This window comes from Charadrius vociferus, unplaced genomic scaffold (genome assembly GCF_000708025.1).
Source record: "Charadrius vociferus isolate BGI_N301 unplaced genomic scaffold, ASM70802v2 scaffold595, whole genome shotgun sequence".
Lineage (NCBI taxonomy): Eukaryota > Metazoa > Chordata > Aves > Charadriiformes > Charadriidae > Charadrius > Charadrius vociferus.
Window position 1 is genome coordinate 172,388 of NW_009648646.1, and position 19,673 is coordinate 192,060.

The window sequence follows — 19,673 nt, forward strand, 5'->3', positions numbered from 1 at the left end:
GAAAGTTCTTGTCATTGCTCCTGACTCACACTTTAGGCTGATGGAGTTTCACCCCATTTATATGTCTTCTGCCTTCAGGGTCTTTGAAGTCTCCTGCTGTGGTGCACAGCAGCAGCAGTGTCTCCAAGTCAGGACTGGCTCTGCAGCTCTCAGAAGAACAACTGTATACACAGAGCAGTTTATGGGAGAAGGTCTTGCCAAAGGCCTATTTCAGGAGAGCTGTTTTTAATAGCTTTCCTTTCAGATGTGTTATTAAAAAGCTTTCTTCTGCAGCAATTTGTGCTTTTCCAGTGTACAGTAGTTATTCTGGTATGCAACTGCTTATACTGGAAAATGGCTTCTCTACAGGAATGGCATGTGATGAATGATGTTTATTCCTGTAAATTGGGACTGGCTTTGGGATGAGGAGGAAATCAGACATGTCAAGAAACCTCCAGTGGGAACAGGCGGTGTGCCCATGGTCCGATATAACTCTGGGGGACCCATCCCTATGGGACACATCTGAATACGAGGTATAGACTCAGCTCGGTGTCACCATTTGCTCCACTTGGTCCTAAGCAGTGGACTTGATGAAGAGCTGTTTTCAGGGATTTTAAATATTATTCCCTTTACTATATTGTAATTCAAAGTCCAAATCCAGTTTGCCAACTTCCAGGCCTCTCTTAGATGTCCAAGGAACCTGAACTAAGATTGCAGTTTCACCTTAAGTTTCTCCAAACACAAATGCCACAAACAACTCTCAGCTGTGTAGACTACCCCTGTTCCCCAGACGAATTTCTCCAGTTTTCTAACTCAAGGTGGAGGGCTAAGCAGACCCAGACATGAAAGGAACACCTGGCTTTGCAAATCTGGAGATTCAAGGCAAGATGTTGAAATCACTGTACTCAACCCTCCAGCTAGAATCGTTTAGAAAGCTTATAAACTTCCTACCCACTCACTTCCTACCCTGCCTTGCTAGGCAAGCTATAATTTTTATTTTTAATGAAATCTTCTGAACAGGTCACCATATTGGTCTGTCAAGTAGATCATGGGAAGGAGATGGTCAGAGGTATCTTCCAAAGGGAGATTTCACAAGGACAAATCCTGTCATGCTTTGACCCAGTGACCTCTCTTGGCATAACGGCTTTTGCACCAGGTGACCCAGCAATCAGTGCAATGACTCATTACAGATTTGTGTGATTCACATTTTTCTCCTTATTGGATTGCACCACGCATCCTGGGATGGGTGAATCAATTTGGCTTGGACAAGATGTGGAACCCATTGGTCCAGGTTTATCCATCCAGCTACTTAAGGAAAAGTCTGGTTACTCTGTTAAACCTGGTTTTTAATATGAAAAATTACATTGCTGGAAGCTGATTCAGCACTCTGCAGAAACCAAGGAGTTTATGAAGCTGAGTTTATTTTGTCACTAAGGCCAGTAGGAAAACAGCTGAAGAGGAGTCAAAGATTGGTTCTTCCTTTAAAATTTCACCTGTATTTTTCCCCCGGCATAGGTTGACAAGGGAGGGAGCCAAGTGGCAATGCAAACAGCAAACTTGGAACCTGGGTGTTGGTTTTGGATTATGTCTAGAAATAACAGCCCAAGCACAGTGAGTTTCTTGTGGTATGTTGCACAGTTCTGCGGGAGGTAAAGGAAAGGAATAAGAAAGTGACAAACTCTGCAGACAAGTGCTCTGTTGGAGTGGGGTCAGAGGGCATGGGTTCAAATCTTGGTCTATCCATAGCTACTCCCATATTTGTGGATCCCAGAAGATATTGGAAGAAAAGACTGAGATTTACAAACAAGCACAACAGGACAATATTGCCTTGATTTCCCTGCTGAGCTGAGCTTCCTTTTTCTCTTTGAGTTTTCTTCTGGGCAACCGGTAGTTTCCATAAATTAAAGTGTTACTTCCCCCCTGACTCCCAGCCTTGATTTTTCGACACTGTACAGATTGATAAGGGTATTCCACCTTAGGCACTTTGACACCCGATGTATGAATCAGGCCATGACAGAAGTTCCTTGCTTGGGCTTCAGTAGTTTTGTCACCACCACCAGGAGGTCAGGCATGAGTTTTTGTGACAGGAGCTTGGTAATTTCATTTTTTCAAGCCTTTGTGCTGTGGAATAACATCTTTGAATGTCCATGCAAGGCAACACTACAGGTGTGGACATCTTGCTGTGTCAACTCAGCACTAGGACAGCCCGGCAGCTCTGAGGTCTAACCTTGTTATTCTTACTGCTGCATCCTTCTTTGTTTACTTTTACTGACCCGTGGACATCTAACCACCAGGGTGAGTACCGGTACACCAGTTATTGCCAGAGAAGGGCTTGTTTGGAAACCTGTTGCTGCTTACACATATCTTTAATTGTTTTGTGCTTAGAACATGTGTCCCTGGGGTCCAGCTGAATGGTGTGGCAGGGCAATTCCTGCCTTGGCACAGAGAAGCTCCAGAATTGGAGTCTTTCAGCCTTTACCCACACTTTGATTAGCTATTGCTTCTGAAAAGATCTTCTGCTTCTTCCGGCGTTGCATCACTGCCCCTTCCCCAAGCGTCTTCCTAGATAATAACATGCCTTTCTGTTGGGAAAGCAATTGCATAAGTCCGTATTGCTCATTTTAAGTCATTGGATCTTGGGCTGCAGTGATTCACCCTCACAACGCCCCAGGAAGGGAATTCGAGGTCACTCTCTCTAATTTACTGATGGAGAAGCTGAGATGTGGAAAGGTGAAGGATTTGCTCAGGGTCAGGTAGTGAGTCAGCTGCAGAGATGGTGTTGGAGCGCCCACCCCACCCTGGCTCCTTGGGCTTGCGTCTGTCTAGACTTTTCCAAGCACCAGCTTTGATGCTGGTGTTACCACCATCTTCTGTCATCAACCTGTGAGCCTAGACATCACCTCTCACTTCACCGGTTGTGAGGAAATTCCTATATCCTCAACTCGTAGCCAGAGGGGCTCAGATGCTGCAGACAGGAGAAATATACGTACCCACCTGGACAACATCACACCTCCCCACGCCTCTTGGTCCTCTCCTGTTTCTCCCTGGTCTTATGGCCCTGTCCCCACCAGCAGGGAAGGGATGGGATCCAGGACCCAGCCTAAACAAATCTCAATAAAAAAAACTACAGAACACAGCATCCACACACTGGGGGTTTAACAAATGGCAAAACAGCCCATGGGCCTTTGCTTAGGAACTGCCAAAAGGGAAAGAACCCCAACACACAGCTTCATTTCTGTCTGTGGTGGCTTCGATGCAGAGTCAGGGTGAAAAGGACAGAGCGGAGAGGGGAGTGCAGAAGGAAGCGAGGCAGAGGAGTGGCGGCGGATCCTCCATGACTCAAATGGTGCACAGCAGGAGGGTGAGGGGAGAGAGGGGGAGAGGGGGTTACAAACGAGTGTCCTGAGCTCTGGTTTGCAAACCCCAGCCACGGTGAGCACGCATGGGGCTGAGGGCGTGCTCACTGTAGTTCAGAGGATCCCATTGATGCTGGTGATAACAGACCAGGCCTGAGTGCAAAGTAATGAGGAAAGTTTCCTGTCCCTGTAATTATGTTTGGATCTGACTGTTTCACTGCGTTTGATTCCTCACACGTTATTGCTTTCTTAACGACATTACTGACTCTGCTCGCCGGGCTGACTGCAGTTTCTGTACGAAATAAGGAGTCATTCACCTCTGCATTAAAAAGCTCTGCTTTTCCAAAAGGAAAATCAATGGTTAAATAAGAGGAAGATGAAAAGCCAGGCATCTGTGGCTTTGCAGAGGTGGCGAGGGAACAAATCCAGGAAAGCGGTCCCCTTCAGTCCTGCAGAATCAGCCCTGCTGCTCTGCATGAAGCCCCAGTGAGTCAAAGAGTCCGGGGAATTTTTACTACTCACTTAACAGAAACCAGATGCCACGAGTGGCATGCGTGCTGTTAGCAGCCCTCACCCCAGATGGTACAGACTGGGGCAGATTTCATTCAGACTGTCCCATAGAACTGTTCCAGGGTGATACAGGACACTGCTGAGGATGAAAAGGCAGCAAGGATTGGTTCCTGTGAGGATTAGCGAGTCGGTGGTGTCCTTGTCAAGGTTCTATGACGAGACATTGGATCTGCACTTGGGACCTCTCACCACTTTTCTTTATGGCTTTCATGGGGACTGGGCTGGAAACGCTCTCCCAAAGCCCTTAGATGGAGAGAGAAACTGTAACGATACACAAGAGTTTGGATCCAGATGCAGCTTTTCATGGATAGAGCTCTGGTCTTGCTTCTTGGTTCCAGCTTCAGCTGGGTAATTGCTGGAGTCAGGAGGTGCCTTGGCCTCAGCCCGCAGTACCATGTGGGGGATTCAAACCCTCCTGCCCCACGATGTTGCTGCAAAAGCACCTGCAGCCTCTGGATCAGCCTCTGTACTCATCACTTTGCCATCCTGAGGGAGTTTGGGAGGGAAAGCAAGCTGAAAGCAGAGTACTGTGATTGCACATATGGGTTAAGGCACTGCATTTAGCTTTTAGGATCTCAGCTGAAGCTGGAGAGGGGCAGAGGGTTTAGATGGTAAGTGTTGCCTGAATCCTCTGCTCACCTATGCAAGCCATAAAGAAAATGAAGAAAACCACCCACTCTGCCTCATGATGAAAAGGAGGGAAAAAAAAATAAGTTGGGTTTGAAGAGCGGGTGGAAGGGGTGTGGTTACCCAGGAGGTGTGTCAGGCATCGCTGAACTTATTTATAAGCAAAGGCATCTCTGCTGGGGAAGAAACCTTGCTGAGGCTTTGTCAGCTGCTGCTTTTTCCCTGACACCCCTTGAAGAGCACCTCTACGGTGATGGGGAGGCAAAAGGACGTTCTTGCTACTATTGAGGAGCACCTGAGGATCAGAAACAAATTAGTCCGGCAAGCGCTGGCTGAGTGCCTGGGGACGCTGATCCTGGTGGTGAGTCTATGCTGTGGTGCAGGGATGCTCTCCAACCCCTGGGTGCGGGGGCAAATTGTCCTGGTGAAGGGGCTGTGCTGCTGTACCAGAGTTTGCACCGGAGATGAGCCCAGCTCCAGTGCAACCCGCCCCATGGGGACTAGAGAAGTCCTTATCCACAGGAAAAAAAACTCATGCAAGCTGCTGTGGGATGAGCTTTGGGGTTACTGGCAAAGGGTGGGCTCTGCAGATCTTGTTGGGTGTTTGGGGTTTTTCGTGTGTCTGCGAAGTGCAGGGAGCAACAAGTCTCTGTGTCAGCATCAAGTGCTTTGCGAGAGATCATGCAAAACTTCCTTTCTCTCTGCCCTGGAATATTTTCTTGGCACTGAAATAGGTCAAGTGTTATCACCCGGGGAAGGGAAAGCTTTTTCCTCACCTCGCTTTGTTTTCCTTGTGCTTCCTATAGAGAAAAATTAGCCTGAATTTAAGCTGTTGCAGCTGGTTTTTTTTGCTGTCGGCTGCATGTTCTCCGGGGTCTTATCAGTGGGGGTGCAGGACACCGCGGCAGCCTGTGCCGGCAGCTGATCGGGATTGTGCGCCTGCCACGTCTGTGACAGTGCTGAGCAGTCAGTCGATATGTTTTTAAGTGGTGAATGGCAACAAAACTCTTCTGCCTGTTTTAATGCTCAGTTTCCAAAGGGATGGGATATAAGGGGTAAAAGGGGGTGGATATCTGCATAAGTGACTTGGTTTGAAGACGTTTTGAGCGGCCCTGGCTTGCTCTGAAGTCAAAGGCAGATGCGAACAGCTAGGATGGTTGTGTGTGAGGAGTGGGGAGCCAATGCTGGTGTAGCAAAACTGAGATAGGGATATCTGGCTTTGGGCACCTGCATCCAAAAATGCAGCACTGCCCAAGAGGCCACGAGCCTGTTGCGTTGATATTGGAGCAGAAATGAGTCGGTGCTCACGCAGTGAGTGGCTGCAGGTGAAAGTGCCTCAGAAGTGGTGCAAAGCCACAGCAATCCTATCGGTTTCGGTGGAGTGACTGTGGGTTTACACCTCTCTGTAACTGATGGCAGGACTCTTTGGGAAGAAACCTAATAGTTGTAGGAGCTGAAAGTGGAGGAAGGTTTGATGAAGCTGCATGTTCTCCTGGGGACAACACAAAAGGACTGACACACTATCTTGTGCTTTAATAAATAAGATTCTTTTTTGATGAGGAAGAGGAGATTACTGGGTCTTGTGTGGGAGCTTCGCACAGTGCAGTCAATGTCTTTATCATCAGAGAGACCCACCTTTGGTAATTTACAAACAAGTCTTGTTGATTTTTCAATGAAGGATTATTTGGGATTAAGGTGGGTAGAAGCTGATAGGAAAGTGATTAACAGGTAGAAAGTTGCTGTCTATGAATCACTGAAGTCACTGCAGTTAGTCTCAGGACTGAAGCAAGGTAAGACTTATAAGGAGGCATAATGTCTCCTTCTAGCTAAGTTAATATTCTCGGAGAAACAAGGCAGGCCTTTAGGCATGTGGATCTGAGCTTTTGAAAGGGCTTGTGATCCAAAAAATGTTGTTCTTTCTTCCAACTGTATTAGCTGGTATGACAGAGATTACTTTTCCCTACTGCCGCTCCTCTCTGGGGCAGAGAGGAGCTGAGATGTGCTCAGAGCCCAAGGAAGGATTTGGTCCGAAATCATAACCAGCCTCCAAAATGAGGGTGGGAATGGGCACCCATCAGCAAGGCTGGATGATGCACTGGCAAAAGTTGGCAACACATGGCCTTGTCCTCAGGAGCATCACACTTGCATCATTTTAAAGTGTGTGTGTAAGTGTATAAGCAGATCCCTCACCTTCCCCGGGAATTCCTGAGCTGGTGTCTGGGGGCAAGAAAATGCTGGTTTTAGTGACACACTCAACTCCACCTTATAGGTCTTGTAAAAGTGACCTGGGATCTCCTGCAGCAACAGTGCAGGAGGACTGCAGGTACTGTGTCCATGTGGGAGAAGATGGGGTGGGCTGGTGGGAGAAATGGGAAAGTCCCAAAGATGGTGAATGGTCCCAGGCTGCCAGCAAACAAAAACAGGGCATACAGAGAGGGAATTGGGTTCCAGGGCAACAAGCCTTCAGTATGGCTCTGCTGGCATCAATCCTTTTCTGCCTTGGAGCTGTTCCAGTCTACTCTTCTGTTAATGAAGTGACACTTACAGATTCTATTCATTTTGCTAAAAAAACTTTATTTTCCCCCTACAACCCTGATTCTTTTGCATCGTTTCATTGTATCACCTGACTAGAACAGAAAGGGTCTTGATGTTCTTCCCCTTTCAGATGGCCTGGGTAGTGGTTTGAACTGGGCAGTCCCAGGAGAGAGATTATCGTTCTCTACCTGGCAAAAGTCCCTGCTGCCCACCTGACCAGCAGGCTGAGATGGGTGTGCATGTATTTAGCCACATTTGAGCCTGGTAAATACATGTTATGGGCTTCAGATGATAAAATAACTGAGGAAAGACATGGGATCCATGAAATTGTCTTCACGGGAAATGGAACTGGCTGAAAACAAATATGCAAAAACGTCTAGAGCAGAACAATATTAGGGATGGATTTAAGGTTTGGTATTGTTCACACTGAAATTAACTTCCTGAGCCGAAGGGAAGGAGACTGTTTAAAGTTTGCAGCTTACTTTAAATTTCACTGTGTAATGTAAAACTTGCCCCACTGTGGATATTGGCATGGCTTCAGCTTCTTCCCTCCTCCCTTTCACTTGCATAACGACCGCAGTGCTCTCAAGGTCTTCTAGAGCAAAGCAATTTCAGACCCCTGCAAAGTCTCTTTGCCTGTAAGAATTAACCTAGTGCTTGATTTTATTTTTCCTATTTTTTAAGGAGGTTGTAAAGGTAGAGGAACCTCAAAACAAAATAGTGCCTCTTTTTTTTTTAAGATAAGATAAGAAAAATAGCCCAACTAAGGCAGCCAAGCCCTGAATAGCACGAAGGCGAGGTGATCTTTGCTTGCAAGCTGCTTTTGCTCTGTACAGCACCTTACACAATATGGTTTTAGTCTGTGGTAGTGTCCTTTCTGTTACAAGAATAGTAACGCTGATTCTGCTTTTCCTCTGATAATTAAAATGACTGTTTTGGTTTTTTTGGGTTTTGTTGTTTTTTTTTTTTTTTCCTCTTCAAGATGCCCTTTTCAAGTGGTACTTTAGGTTTGAACTTTATACCTATGTTGGAGGCACCGCTTACTGGCAATAGTTAAGCAATGCAAACGCTGAAGGCATTTTCCCAGTCACTTGCTGTTTGTGTTATTACTGTAGCAACTCACTAAACCTAGATTTCCAGCGGCAGGCCTCCGTGCCTCCCTTAAAGGCTCGATCTGTTTGCCTTGCTCTGCTGGCTGTAAATACCAAAGCTGGCTCTGTTTGGTTTTTACATTTGCAGGAGGAGGAACTTGCTGTTTATAATTGATTTCCAAGTCAGACTAACTGTGATTCACTGCTATAGAGGCACAAAGAAAGAACAAAACAATTCCTAACTGCTTTTCACTCAGGGCTGTCTTGACTTTGTGGCCAGGTGGGAGCTTTTTGGAGTTGAGTGTGTTGCAGACCACAGAAACCAAAGTTGCAAAGTGGTTGGGATGATCAAGGCGAAGGGAGCCTCGTTGAACTGCTGGCAGTGCAGAGCTTAAAGTTGCCGCTCATGCCACAGCCGTCTGGGGCAGCACGGCAATTCCCACAGTCACTGTTTGAGTTTTGCTGATGTGCGTGAACCCAGCTTGTCACATTTGGAGAATGGGATTTTTTTTTTTTTTTAATTTTAATTTTTTTTTTTTTAATGCTTTGCTAGGTTTTGAAAGGGGCTGGAAATCTTCCCTGTAAGCCTGTCAAGCGCTGCTGATCCTTCCCTGGGAAGGGTCTATACTGCTGAGTGTGGAGGCATGGGAAATGTCGGCGCTGCTGCTCTCCCTCACCTCTTCCACCAGAATAGCTCAAAGCTCTGCATTAACTGTCCAAAACTGTCCCTTCTTGCTGTTCTCGTGCAGGATCAGGGAGTTTTCTCCCTCCTACAAATAGGACAGTTCAAGCACCAAGACTCGCCCTCAGTGGGAAGGCAGCTTTTCCCCAGCAGTGCCCAACCCTGTCAACAAAACCCCACCAGAAGTACAGGACTTTTTAAGAACTAAAAGCTCCTGATCTGAAGGATACTGGGGAAATCAGAGTAACTGTTTTGGCTTCCATGGTTGTGTGTGTGGGAACAAAGTAAAACAGCAAATTTCCTCTCTAATGCCCAACTCCTCTGCTGACCGTTGCTCAGGTTCCTTGTGCTGAGCCTGCTTGTCTCTCCAGCCTTGTGCAGTGTTGTTGTAGCACGTGATGTATGTGCGGCACAACTTTCCTTAGACTCCCTTATCTCTCGAGTCCTGCAGCCTTGCCTGGCTCCGGGACAACGCGCAGTGCAGAAAGAGCCGTAACATGACAAACCATCTGTGGCTGCCCTTCCTCGTAGAGCTGCTTCTGCCCAGGGTGGCTCCAGCCATGCTGGGCAAGAAGACCAACTGTGGGGTCTAATGTTTCTCCTTGCTTTGCAAACTGTAAATTATGACCAGTTTGGTTGTTTGAGAGGTGCTTTGAGGGAGGGCAAAAATGATGGTGATCCTTACATTGCTTTTGTGGCTGGTGGAGGTTGTCCTGGCCTCATGGGCCATGGAGTTGAGGAAGATCTCTGCATGCAGCTTGAGCAGAAACAGCAATGGGGATGGATCTGTCTTCAAACCTACCCAGCTGGGTCCTGCTACTTGGGGGAGTGCAGCAAGAGGCCGTGGGGGAGACTCACAATGTCTTTAACCCCTTCTCACTTTGAGTTGCAGAGAAAGAGTTGGGAGGTTGTTTTGAATTTGCTATAAAGTGATAGTCCTCTGCACCCTCCCTGCCTCCCAGGTTCCCCCTTTGAAGGGACTGCAGGATAGTCCTAAATTCCACTCTGCTATGAAGAGAGGGGTCCCTTTGGTGTATATAATGCTTATAATCTTCCATCAATGTCTCAGGGTCTCTTCCTTCAGAGTAGACCCATGGTTTGACTGCCCTTCTGGCATCTTCCCCACTAACCAGAGGGCAGTGAGAGCTGAGCAGCCTTTCCCATCCACCAAGGTGATTAGGGTAAATTTACAGCAGGCTTCTTGCCTAATCCTCCTGGGCTACGTCAGCAAAACTTTCCCATCCTGATTGAGAGATCAGTCTGTCTGAAGTCCAAAAGCAAATCCATCCAGGCCTTTTGTGTTCCCCATCAAGGTGTGAAAAAGCACTGCCAAATAAAGAGGGATGAAACTTGACCGTTGTGCAGGGGAGTGCTAAGCACTACCTGTCTCCCAAGCTCATGTAGAGAGCTGCTTTGCACAAGGTCTGCCTATAAACTTGGGTGGACCCACTTCTTCATTAGCTTTTTTAACTTTTTTTTTTTTCCTGCTAGCCCTGACTAGCTCCAGAGCTTTCTTGTCTCCAGACGTTGAGACTAAGATGTTTTTACCTTGGGTGACAAAGCCAAATGGCCAGTCTCCAAACATGCCCTGCACACAGGGACTTCAAGGTTCCCCTGAGCGTGAAGTTCCACCCGGTGACCTGCTACCTTTTCCTGATTTTGCTGATGCTGCTTCTGGTTGTCCCCTCCCTTTTACAGGCTTTGGAGTTTGTTAAACTCCACCCTTGAACCAGTTCAACTCATGGATCCTGCAGAACCCGGATTTTGTTATTTTTCACAGTGTAAGGAGTTGTATCAGCTCATGAGGGAAGAGGGGTGAGAAGCCTCCCCATTGGCAGGGAAAGCCATTAGATCTGCTAGAGCCAGTAAGATGAAATTAGGGAGCAGCCTTCCATTAACCTGGTTAATGGGTGCATTGACCTCAATTCCTAGTAGCTTTAATACATCAGAGTGGCGCTTTGTTGCAATCATTTTATTAGCACTTTAAAACTACTTTTGAACTTGGCTAGTGGATCATGGGAGTGTAACTGTTGACTGCTGCGCATGCTGCCATGTGAGCCGCTAACCTGGCTTTCTGTTGGCTGGGATGTTCTTCCACTAATGTTCAGGTTTTTTTATTAAAAAAAAAAGAAAAAAGAAAAAAAGAAAAAAAAAAAGAAGTGTTGGAGGCAGGTTATTAAAATCAAGAGTTGAGGGGTGACCTCTGCCTTGGGTGTGTACCACTCTCTCCAACCACAGTGCTGTAGTATTGACCTTTACATCCATTCCATGGACTTTAAAGCCACTGGGATAAATGCTGAATTGCTTTTATTTGACCTTCCTTGCCTTTCAACTCAAGCTAGCTTCTCTTAAACGATTCTCTGCAAGCATTGGAAAGGGAAGACTTAAAAAATGGATGTTGAAGGTCTCATGTCTCATATGGCCTGGGAAAAGGAATTGCAAGGAAAACTGGCAAATAGCAGAAGTGGAAATGGTGTGATTAAAATTTGCAATAGCCACTACCGCAGCAAAACTGTGTAATGTCAAGCCACTTGCCGCAAAAGCATGGGTGAGCATGATTTGAACTTGTTCCTGAAAGTCAAATGCTGGGTGTCATGCATGAAAATATATGTTCATGCTTAGCGGACTCTACTGGCACAGGATGAAGTTGCACACATGCATATCAAAGTTCAAACCTGTCCTTAAATATCACCTTACTCTTTTTATCTGCTGAGGGTCAGGTTTTCTACTGTTCCGCTTAATTAAGCCAAATAGTGCTCAAGGCTCATCTGATAAATAACTGTAATGCTCCTGTGGAGTGGCTCCGGGGTGTTTTTGCATGGGCCATAGACTCTCTTCTGAGGAAAGGCTGGAGAGCTATTGCCAACTGTAGGATGGGGGGAGAGGAGCATGGGGAACAGACTCTTGAGAAACGGCAGATCTGGCCTTCCTGCAGGTTAAGGGAAGACATTTGTGGGTGAACCGGGGAGTGGAGGGGGGGGAAAATTACTTTGTGGTTTCTGCAACCAAAAGGTATGTGGCTAATGAGCCAACCACCATCCACTTACAGAACTGCCAGTTCTTTCTGAGTGAATAACACAAATACCTTCATCAATTGGAAGAACCTGGGGCCAATCCTGCCAAACTCAGATGCTCATTGCAGCTTTTTGTGGATTCACCCCCTCCCTGGTCAGAGTGATGAGCTGTGTGCCATTAGGGAGCTGAACGCCATGGCCAAGCACTCTCTCCAAAACTCTGTCTAAAGCATGCTGGGGCTCTGCTGGGGTAAGGGAAGGAACAGATGTCACTCTGGTCATTAGCCAGTATTTATTTGCTCAGTTGAAGCTATGCTTCCCTCAGTGGTTGGGGCATAGGTGGGAATGATGGCTCTGTTTGCTGCACAATAAGCAAGACTTATCTTTTCTACCTTTGCCTGGGTGTCTTCTCTCCCATGGTTTCTCAGCTCAGGCAGCTCAGGGTTAGGACATTTGAAGGGGCTGTTCTGACTGCGTCCAGTAGAGAGCAGTGCTGGACATTCCCTCTCATTAACTAACGAGTTCTACAGGTTCCTTTGTTCTTTCTTCAGGAGGTCCTGTGTTGGGGACCTGGCTCCTTGTCAAGAGGCACCTGTGTACAGAGTGTCCACCTTGTGAATCAGCCTGCAGCCTACCTGGCTGCTCCTTTCCCAGCAGGCTGAGTGCAGTGTTTGCTTTATTAGTAATTCATCCGTTGTCAAGGGGATGGGAGGGGATGAATTAGGTGTGTTTTGGCTTTGCCCCTGATCTGGATTGTGCATTGCTCAATGGGCAGTCCAGTATTAGCAAGAGAGGTGAAGAGAGCTACCCCTGGTGCCTATCAGGTGTCTTATTTCCCGGGTGCAGATACTGCCTCTGTGGCAATTGACTAATTCTGGGATGATGGAGCTCACAGAAGCAGAAAGTCTTGATGAGTATGTACGTACGAGCATGTGGTCAGTAAAAACAAAGCAAGCTTTGATCCCGAGATTTGAGGATTTCAGGAGCAAGCTGTAATCCTTGTCCTAGTATAAGGATGCTCTCAGAACCTGCTGATGTGATAATCCCTGGTATACGCCAAGAATCACTTCAGGTGGAGTAAATGGAAGATAAAAGCATACAGATAATAAGGATCAGGGCTCCCTGAATTACATAGTGGGTAGTGGAGGGACTTGGCCAGGCAGAAAGCCTCCAGTTCGATGAGTGATGAACTGAACTGCCAGGGGCATCTGGTCTGGGTTATTATAGGTGAGTGTAGGAAGGATGGCTTTTGGATGCAGTTGGGAAGAAGAGAATCACCCTTTTGGAGCAAACATCTTTGAGCAAGAGCACATGCCTGCCGCAGCTACTAGGAAACATCCCTTATCACCCAGCAGAAACAGCTTTTGTCCCCCAAAGGGCTTGGTGCACCCACGATCTTGGACAGAAGGCCAAGCCTCTGTCTGTGCTGGTGGCAAGCTCTCTGTGGAATATGGACTTTTCTTGATGGTGCCTGTGCTGTGTTGGTGCTGCAGAGACAAGCCAGCTGTGTTGTCCTGATCCTTTCTCACATGGTTTTGCCATAGGAAGGATATGGCTGGTTTGAGATGCTGTGGGCTGTGCTCAGAGTGCCCACCACAGCAGAGAGCATCCCTTGGGGCTGGGACAAAGGCAGGTACCTCAGATCAGAGAAGCAGCCTCAATCCCTTGCTGTCAGCCAGTGCCACCTGAAAGAGGAGTCCATGAATTTCAGGCTGTCATGTGTCTATTTCCAGGCATTAGCAAAATTGTCCCCTGCCAATCTATGTGCTACTGTGTCAAACAATTAGCCTTCTCAACAATAAGGACTCCTCATCTGAATTGTAAACACCTCAGTCCAGAGTGCTGTCTGGCTGATTCTTTTCACCTACCACCTGAAAATCAGATGGTTGGAAAGGACCTCCAGCCTCCTGGAGATGTGAACTGTGGTCTGACCTTGCTTTTGATTTTGGCCCTGGTTTTGTTTCCCCCTGCCAGGAGTTAGGCTTGTTTTGCGTCCTTTGTCCTTCCCTGCTGTCCTTGGAGATAACACCTAGATATTTTGACTGCAGATTGAAGCTTTGAAGGCTTTGAGTCATGGGTGGGCTGTGATGGCATGTGCAAGTGCAAGTGAAGCTGTTGCAGGCACTGGTCAGCAACTGGCCCTCATGTGAAACAGAGGGTAATTTCAATCTCTTCTTCTCCTCCTAGCTGTTTGGCTGTGGCTCCGTTGCGCAGATCGTGCTCAGCAGAGGGACTCATGGAGGTTTCCTGACTGTTAACCTGGCCTTTGGCTTCGCTGTCATGCTCGGCATTTTGATCTCGGGACAGGTATCAGGTATGTTGTTGCTGAATTTCACTTGTGACAATTGTTGTGTAGGCCTAGATGGCTGTGCTTTTCCTATGGAGCACTGGTATGGAAACCAGCGTCCCTTGGCTCATCTCTGGGACACAAATTCTGCCTGTAAAAGTGCAATAACCACCTACCTCTCCGCAGGTGGACATCTGAACCCAGCTGTCACTTTTGCCATGTGCTTCTTGGCCCGGGAGCCCTGGATCAAGCTGCCAATTTATGCCCTGGCCCAAACACTGGGGGCTTTCCTGGGAGCTGGCATAGTTTTTGGGCTGTACTATGGTAAGTGCAGAAATGTTCTGTGTTTGTTGGGGTGAGATGAATACTCTTCATGACTCACTGCAGGGAGGCTGGTTCCCAAATAAGAGAAGAAGCATTTTCTTGCAGAGCAGAGATGTGAGAAACATCCTTATTGTGTCTTTCGGGGGGCGGCTTTCCTGTTCTCACAATGATCTGTTCAAGTCAATCCGAAGGCCAACCAGCGTTGTCAATGTGCAAGTCTTTGCCCTTAAGTACTGACAACTGTAACATGGACCACTGGATGGCCCTATTTGTAGGTACTACCTGTATTAAAACACATCTTTCAGAAATGCTCACTAGTATTAATGGAGAAAAAAACCACTAGAAACCACAAGTAGTAATGGAGATTTTATATCTGTGCATTGTTCCTTAGCTGTTTTATCCTTTAAAGAAAGTGAAGACTTCACCATGGATGTCTTTTGCATTGTCTCATGTTGGCTTCCAGACAATGGGACTTGTAGCAATTTTTATTGCCCTTATCAGAACGATTCTATACCTTGGAAAGCATCCTACATGGAAAGCATGTAGGTGACCCTGCTCTGGCGGGGGGGTTGGACTAGATGATCTCCAGAGGTTCCTTCCAACCCTAACCATTCTGTGATTCTGTGATCCTAGAAATCTAGTTCCTCCGGTGATTGTTCCTCATCACAGGGCAGTATTCAGCGGGCAAGAACTGACTCTTTGTGCTGGAAACTGGTCTTCCTCAAATATCAAGGATGACATTCTGACTCAGAGTTTGTCTCCTGATATCTGTTTCTGGCAACAGGAGCAGTGTTCCCTGTAGCTGAGCAGAACCTCTGGGTCACTGTATCTTCCACCTGAAGGGAGGAAGTTGCCACCCCGATACCAGCACCAGCTGCTTTTCACTTTATAAAGAAGCAGGGGGACCTACCTTCATCTCTGTTAACATCAGGACTTCCGTTCAACGCCAGTCCCTTTCTAGTTGGTGGGCTGAAGCCTCTGCTTCAGAAGAGTTAATCCCATCTTAGCTGCCTAAATCATGGAAGATCTACCTTCAGAAAGAGCCTGTTTTTCCCTCGACTAACCATGGAGGGAATCTAGACAGCCTGCTTAGGTTAGTTATCCAGCTTCTACATAGTGGTAGGCAAGGGGCTGGCTGCTGCACAAGACAACCCTGAGAGGTGAAACGAATTGTGTATTGGCTTAGAGGAAAGTGCAAGACCAGCCCCAGTCCTGCTTGCTGCAGATCAGATCCATAGCAGTATCTCTGTCTTGACACCAAGGCTGATACCACAAGCATTTGGGTACCTTTGGGAGATACGTAGAGTCAGCTTAGTGTTTGCTTTTTGGCTCTAACACTTTCCTCGTGCCTGGCAAACAAGAGATATTAGGAACAGGGACTGAGGCCACCTGCATATGAGCCTGACTGGTAACATGCTGTGGTGGATCACACCCTAGGTTTTCCAAATGGCTTTGCAACACATAGCAGTGGGGTGCACAGGGAATTCTGTCTCAATATTCATGGCTCTGTGGAGCCTACATTTTAGTCATCTTCCAAGCAGGGTCATCTCTCTGATCCATATTGGAAAATAACTGACCTCTCTACCTTTCTTTTTTTTTCTTCCTCTCCCCCTCCCCTCTAGATGCTATCTGGGCTTTTGGCAGCAACCAGCTGTATGTAACAGGACAAAATGGAACTGCTGGTATCTTTGCCACCTACCCATCTCAGCATCTGAACATTGTGAATGGATTCTTTGACCAGGTAAGAGGGCGCTGGGAGGATGAAGGTGTATTTCAAGAAAAATCTTTCAGGAGACTTCCAGAAAGGTTCTTAGAGCTAGCACACGTATTTCTCTAGCCCATAGGAAGAGCAGAGCCAGAAACCAGCACTACAGAAAGAAGGCTTGTGTTAAGGGGATTAACCAGTCCAACAAGACTGGCCGGGACACCAGTGAAAAGGATACCACTTGATCTCTGCCCCTGAAGCACAATAGCGTGAGGAAGGATGGCTCTTCCTCACCTCACTGTGCTACTGCCGCTGTTGCACAACCCAGAGGTCAACTGGGTGTGGGGTGGGGGTTGGTGTTGGAGGTCACTGTCTCCTCCTTAAAGTGGCCATCAGCCACGAAGGGACAGCTGCTACCCAGCTGTGGCAGGTTGGAAGCATGTTCAGGAAGATGTCTTCAGCTTTTCTGGCTGCTCACACAGTTATTCATAGTTCTTCTATGGGTAGGGAAATAGGTGTGGGCTTGATCAAGCCTGTGGGTTCCACTATCTCATACCTGTGAGTCCTCAGTCTACTGAGGTCTGATAATGCCATGGGATGACTTAGTACAGCTCTTTGAATTTAGGGAATAAGTCCTAAATGCATGGGACTTCAGAGGAGTTAAATATTTGGTTAAAAGTTTAACCTGCATTAAATTTTTCTTCTTCTTCCCCTTCCCTCCCCAGTTCATTGGCACTGCCTCCCTGATTGTTTGTGTCTTGGCTATTGTTGATCCCTACAACAACCCTGTCCCCACGGGGCTAGAGGCTTTCACAGTTGGTTTTGTTGTCCTTGTTATTGGAACCTCCATGGGCTTCAACTCTGGCTACGCTGTCAACCCTGCCAGGGACTTTGGGCCTCGTCTCTTCACAGCCATCGCTGGCTACGGCACTGAAGTATTCTGGTAAGTCAAAACCTTGTGCATCAAGGGGAAAAAAATTACAAGTGCAAGTAGGTGGTGGCTCTGGCATCATAAAGAGTCTTAACCCCCAGAGTTATATTTGGATTTTATAAACTTTTTTAAAAGACACTGTTTGCTCTGTTCCAATTTCTTAAGAAATCACGGCAGTTTCCAGCAGCAAGAGCAAATGACTAATCTTTGCTATCAGGGAGGCAAATCTAAGAGCATCCATGAGAAGTTCAGATGCACCTTGAACATGAGGCTATAATAATAATTTTTTTTTAGCGGTAGAAAATGTAAGGCATTTGTTGTATTTGGAATTTATTGTTGCTGGAGAAAATTAAGAGACCCACGAGCAGTATGTGCTTTCCTGCAAGCAGTGGGAGTGAAGTGGTGTCTAGTTCGGGCATTGCAACTGCTTCTCTCCTTCCTTGGTGGAGAGACGGTCTTTGAAGTCCTGGAAGCAGCTGTTCTGAATTGCTTGTCACCTGAACTTGCAGTGAGGGGCAATATCTGCCTTGGAAATTTCTGTGCACGTGAGGGTACTGTTGTCTTTTGCAAGTCAATGTTGATGTTTGGAGATGACCAGATCTCACATTGTTCCAGATCCAGACATGAATATCCTAATACGTAGGCTGCAGTTCTCATCTTGTGCACTTTCTCTTTGTTTTCCAGGACTGGTAAACAGTGGTGGTGGGTTCCAGTCGTTGCTCCATTCCTTGGGGCCATTGCAGGAGTGATGGTCTATCAGCTGATGATTGGATGTCACGATGAGCCTTCTCCACCTGCCTCTGAGCAGGAAACAGTCAAGCTGGCCAACGTGAAGCACAAGGAAAGGGTGTGAGGAAGCCCAGATCTGGCAGACATTCATTACTCAGGACTGCAGCTGGCAAAGAGGAGGAAGGAGTTAAGAAGAGCTTCAAGAACAACAGGAAGATGTTTTTTTCCTGTCTTGAGATATTCTAGCTTTTTTTGTGCGTGTGTGTGCATGTGTTTATATCCCTGATGCATTTGCTTTAAGCGTTTTCCTGTGAGCCTTTCCCCAAATGCAGTACCATGTAATCACAGAATCACAGAATGACAGGGGTTGGAAGGGACCTCTGGAGATCATCTCATCCAAGCCCTCTGCCAGAGCAGGTTCACCTACAGCAGGTTGCACAGGACAGCGTCCAGGCGGGTTTTGAATGTCTCCAGAGTGGGAGACACAACCTCTCTGGGCAGCCTGTTCCAGTGCTCTGCCACCCTTAAAATAAATAAGTTCCTCCTCATGTTTAGATGGAACTTCCTATGTCCAAGTTTGTGCCCGTTACCTCTTGTCCTGTCACTGGGCACCACTGAAAAAAGACTGCTCCCATCCCCCTGGCACCTCCCTTTAAGTGTTTGTAAGCGTTGATAAGATCCCCTCTCAGTCTTCCTTTCTCTAGACTAAAAAGACCCGAGTCCTTCAGCCTTTCCTCATAAGAGAGATGTTCTACTTTCCCTCGTAGAAAGGGGTTGAGGACTGTAGGAGTTGGGAGAGAAGCGGGCATTGCTGTGCAACACCTCCAATATGAGCCTGTTGTTCAGGAATCTGGAGCTCTTTTGGACTGTGTTGCTGGCCTTGCCCGTGAGCTTGGCAAACTGCTTCCCTCCAAACCTGTGTCTCCATCTGTAGAGTGGGGATTGTGCAAAACTTAAATTGTTTTTCTAACATGAAATGGAAACTCCTACATCCCAGAAAAATATTGCCTGTGATTCTACTATGGATCAAATTCATGCTTGGTTGTTCTAACTCAGTAACTTGGCACCCGGAATGGACTTGTCTAAAGGATTTTTATTGGCCAGACTTTTTATCTTTCCCATGAATTCCTAGAACATTGTATCAATCAGATGATCCATAATGACAGAGAATAGTGTGAGAATGCACTGGATTTTAGTTTAATAGTAAGACAAAATGTTTACAAACGACTGCACCCTGGTGTTCTAATCACAATTTTTAATATTGCCAACTCCTAGAACTTAACACATGGGAAATCCTTGTTCTAGCCAGGGGCTAACCTGGAAAGAAAGCTTGGGTCCTTGTAGCAGCCTTTCTAATTAATCAGCTTTGTATATAAACTGCAAGCAGATAATAGCCAAGTTCTACTGGAAACATGGTATTGCTAAAGCTGTGTGTGTTCATGTAAATTTCACTATAGTGTTGGGTTTTTTTTAAAAAAAAAAATATATTTCTATATAAATATACTCCTTAAAGCTGTTACTAAATACCAGGCTTGGGATGAGTCAATTTAAAGATGTGTGGGAACTGCCTGTACTCTGACAGCTTTGAGATACCGTTGGATTTTCCTGAGGTGGCCTTAGATTATGGCATTGTGTTGTTTGGAACATCTCCTTTTGTACCTTGCAGAATTACTGGGGTGTCCCTGCTGAGGGAATGAGGTCAGGCACCTCCTGTACTAGCAGTTCCGGCATTTCAGGGGATCACTGGCTCTCCCAAGGCCATATTATTACAGAGTATTTTAAATAAGCAGTATCGGTTGTGAAAGAATTTGTAGGTCCAATGCCACTGCATTAGAGAAGCTCT

The 19,673-nt window shown here is 46.7% G+C and overlaps 1 protein-coding gene across 1 annotated transcript; it reads left to right on the forward strand.

Annotated features, from left to right (window-relative positions):
* The first annotated feature begins 4,710 nt into the window (after positions 1-4,710).
* On the forward strand, positions 4,711-18,081 carry AQP3 (aquaporin 3 (Gill blood group)). Its single transcript, XM_009886414.1, has 6 exons — positions 4,711-4,893; positions 14,042-14,168; positions 14,328-14,465; positions 16,088-16,206; positions 16,896-17,113; positions 17,786-18,081. The coding sequence occupies exons 1-6, from the start codon at positions 4,786-4,788 to the stop codon at positions 17,952-17,954; spliced, it is 879 nt and encodes a 292-aa protein (XP_009884716.1). The 5' UTR covers positions 4,711-4,785; the 3' UTR covers positions 17,955-18,081.
* Positions 18,082-19,673: the final 1,592 nt, after the last annotated feature.

What these genes read in the sequence shown, in the direction of transcription:
- AQP3 (XM_009886414.1), top strand. Translation starts at nt 4,786, where the DNA reads ATGGGGAGGCAAAAGGACGTTCTTGCTACTATTGAGGAGCACCTGAGG. An exon ending in TGGGGACGCTGATCCTGGTG is followed by an intron (nt 4,894 to 14,041) that starts GTGAGTCTATGC and finishes TTCTCCTCCTAG; the next exon opens with CTGTTTGGCTGTGGCTCCGT. An exon ending in GATCTCGGGACAGGTATCAG is followed by an intron (nt 14,169 to 14,327) that starts GTATGTTGTTGC and finishes ACCTCTCCGCAG; the next exon opens with GTGGACATCTGAACCCAGCT.